Source organism: Etheostoma cragini, chromosome 11, assembly GCF_013103735.1.
Source record: "Etheostoma cragini isolate CJK2018 chromosome 11, CSU_Ecrag_1.0, whole genome shotgun sequence".
Classification (NCBI taxonomy): Eukaryota; Metazoa; Chordata; class Actinopteri; order Perciformes; family Percidae; genus Etheostoma; species Etheostoma cragini.
Genome location: NC_048417.1, coordinates 21,971,731 through 21,975,507, shown reverse-complemented (window position 1 = coordinate 21,975,507; position 3,777 = coordinate 21,971,731). Strand labels below are relative to the sequence as shown.

Below are 3,777 nucleotides of genomic sequence, written 5' to 3'. Positions count from 1 at the left end.
TTGGAAAATGGCTGCAATGAAACAAAGAGTGAAAAATTTAAAGGGGTCTGAATACTTTCCGTACCCACTGTATAACCAATTCAACGGAAATAACTAGGTATGGTAGTTATGCATGTGTTTGCTTGTGAATGACTTTGAAAGAGCGTCTACTGTTGCCGCCATATGTAATTAGATTTGTTTGTTGATTGTGTAGTAAGCTGTCATTCACAACCAACATGGGAATGTAAACATGAACATCTAACAGTACTGCAGTGAATGACATTAGCTGCTGTCCTCCGTGAAGTGCAAAATAGAAAATATTTGACACTTAAAAACTTTAAATTGTGTAAAAAAAAACAACATGAAACTGACCCAATCGCATCTACACTCATACAAAAAAATAAACAAACAACGCTGCCATTTGCTGACATGACGGGGAAGAAATATTCCTAAAACATTTGTTTCAGGTAGTGTCTGAGGCCTAAAAGAGGCTGGTTCCAAATCAAAATGAAACTAGGCTTATCATTGTACTACCCAGAGGCTAGTGGATATGAGAGAGAAGGAGAGTCTGTTTATGTCCATCCTGGAGGTCTGAGTGAGGTTAATAAAGTAGCCTGCCCCTTCTGGTATTTCTGGTATGCACCATTCTCTTACACACAAGCATGCGCACACAGACTTTGCCTCCCAACTCTTGTCAAACGTTTGTATGCTGTACGCTAGTCTTTTCACCACATGAATTTACTAGAATTCTCTATTAAGATGCTTGTTTGTCAAACACACATGGCAGGCGCATCAGTGATGACACCAAAAGAGAGATGGCTGGCTGGCATGTCTGCCTTCTAACTGTGGATTGAGGAAGCTAAGCAGTCACATCCAACTTGTTTCCAAATTTTTTTTAGGAACAGGTGGCAATGTGGAATGTTTGTCTGTGAGCTTGTGTATGCTTCTGTCTCTCTGTTTAGGCAATAAATATGTCTGTTGTCAATACTATTAGAAGGCTTTTGCTATCTAGTTCAACGTGGTGGTTGGGCCCTACTGACAATAAATTAGTACAGGTCTCAGGTCTGTGCAAAATGTTGTTGGGACTCAAAAGGGCATGTGAGGACCTGGCATCAGTGTGGTAATGAGCAACAAACAGTACACAATCAGTTAACCAGTGACAATGCCAAATAATACAGACGTAATAGTGGCTCTGTTACGTGAACAGCCTTCTGTCCTGGAGGCAGCCATGCTTGTTAAGATTTTGAAGGGCTTACACATTTTGCCTCTGTTTTACTTTTTCTCCTGCCTCAGAGAAATATACTTGTTACAAGCAAGTATCTCTTCACTCTTGTAATGATGAAGTCAACTGGGCATATAGTGTTTTAAATGTGCCGGTTTATATTTAATGGTTATTTTTGTGTTGTGTACTGCATTGTTACTGTGAGATTGTTAGTGGTCCTTTTTGGGCAGAATTTAGATTTGATACTTAAGCGAGAAGTACAAATATACTAAGGGAGCACCTGTACACCGTAGTGCATTCATTCTTCACGTATTAGTTTGCTTCCACAAGCAGGAGCTAGCACATGAGCTTTGTTTTACTGAAACTATGTTGGCTAGGACTGAAGGAATTTCAAATTACTCTTAAGTGTGGAATTTGATCTTGTGTAACTGGTGGCTGACACTATAGTGCTATAGTGGCACATTCCTCTCAGTCTGTATCTGGATCACCCTAACCTAACCACCAAAATCTAACCTCACACCAATCGTCCCTTAGGGCAAAGAACAGGAGCACACTTTTGTCTTCAGGATGGACCACCCCAAGGCCTGTAAGCACCTCTGGAAGTGTGCTGTGGAACACCATGCTTTCTTTAGGCTGAGAGGGCCGGTACATAAGAACTCTGCACGCTCTGGATTCATACGCATGGGATCACGCTTCAGATACAGGTAACAGACAGATCTACTGGCAGCTCAAAGGGTTAAAGATGCTTTTAGGGCTGACCTAAATGCCTCGACGCCTTGCTATGGTAATCAACTTCCAAATCAGTATTTAAATGCTTTGTTTTTGTGGTTGTTTACAAGTTGTTACGTATGCATTACCCCAAAAATCGCACATGCAGTAAGGATTAGTATTCCAACATTATTCACACATCAACCTTAGTTCTTATTAGTTCTTATTCTCAGACAGATTTGTCGTGTGTATGTATCAAGTATGGCGCTATGATGGGTACCAAAACTCAGCGGAGGAGATCGATTGAACATGTCAGCTAGTTCAGTTTGTTGCATGCATGTTTTTTTTCGTGGTTGCTAAGGTTTTGTAGGATAAATCTAAATATTTAAGCTCTGTTAAGTTTTTCTGTCAGTGCTCTGATTTAAAGGGAAACGTTTCTACCTCCGGCTCTGTTTTCACTGCAGCGTGGACATTACATGCGGAGAAATGGTGCATTTCATTACCCTCCATCCTTGTTTGAATAACTCTCACATAAGCTTTGAAGCCCCAAAAATGGTATTTAAGGCAGCCCTAGATGCTTTTGAATTAGGCACCTTTTATTCTTGACTGAGTGGGTTGCTACGCAGGGTTGCAATATCCTTTTGCATCAAATACACAGCAATACTAAATTCACTTAATAAATTCTGCATTCAAAGCCCATGGCAACTGTAAAAATACAGATTTTTGTTTTGGAATGAGTTTTAACTTTTCTTTTAATGTGTAGTCTTGCAGAACAGCATTTCAAGTGTATCAAAACATGTGGTGTGGTCTTCATGAGCATTCTCGAGTGTTGTGAGCTGCATATCCTGAGCACTAGTGACTTCTATCTGCCAGAGAAGTGCAGTTGAGATTAGTGTGGGGAACAAATGCAGCTGGGCTTGCTTTAAAAGAAGTCTTTGGGGGGGGATGGGAAATGCTGTTGAGTTAAGTGACACAAATTTAGAGAGCCATGTGTTTGTTTCTGTACCGTGTGTTTGAACATACATTATAACATTATTATAGAGATAATCTGCACTGTATCATTATCTGGATGTACAAAAAAGCGTGTGTGCACACAAATACTTGCAGTGGTGCAAGACAGGCACTCAGTGTCAACATGGCGCACTAGCCAGCTAGTTTCCTACTTTGTGTGTTTAAACATTACCCAGTTGGATAAGCATTGGCAGTAATGTTTGTTTTACACGGGGGTTACAGGGTTTGTTGTTGATAGAAGGTAATCGCTTCGATGGGTCCAGAGTTCAGCAGGGGTCATCGCTGTGCCTTTTGGACAATTTGATTTACCCAAAATCATTAAGAAAAGGAACAAATAGATGTTCTCGCAAGTTTAAAATACATTTTTTGTTTGTTTGTGTGACTAGTGGAAAGACAGAGTACCAGACAACCAAGGCCAATAAGGCAAGGCGGTCATCTTCCTTTGAGAGAAGGCCCAGTCGACGTTACTCCAGAAGAACAATGCTGAATCGAGGTGAGGACAACACTCACACAGTCACATAATGTCAAAGCCCATGTGAAGAGAGAGGGGGAGAGATAAATACATACTTAACTTGGTCTGTTGTTTGTGTTTTTACAGGAACATACCATCCCCAGGAGTGAGTACAGTGATCCTCTCCTTGCTTTAATTTAGTGATCAAATCCACATCAGTTAAACTGTAGAAAATATATCACGTTATATTCTTTTTTGGAATTGGAAATTGTTTGTTGTTGGTCATGTATATGTATCTACAGTTATCAAGTACTGTTCATTCAGTTCCACCAAACGGCCTTGCCGTGTGTGTGTGTGTGTGTGTGTGTGTGTGTGTGTGTGTGTGTGTGTGTGTGTGTGTGTGTGT

General features: G+C 40.6%; 1 protein-coding gene across 1 annotated transcript in view; it reads left to right on the top strand.

The window, feature by feature from the left end:
* Positions 1-3,777, top strand: part of epb41l5 (erythrocyte membrane protein band 4.1 like 5) — a 41,671-nt gene that overhangs the window by 13,253 nt on the left and 24,641 nt on the right. Inside the window, exons 12-14 of the mRNA XM_034886241.1 lie at positions 1,736-1,905; positions 3,307-3,413; positions 3,519-3,537. Coding sequence (XP_034742132.1) covers positions 1,736-1,905; positions 3,307-3,413; positions 3,519-3,537 — 296 coding nt within the window. The remainder of the gene's footprint in view (positions 1-1,735; positions 1,906-3,306; positions 3,414-3,518; positions 3,538-3,777) is intronic.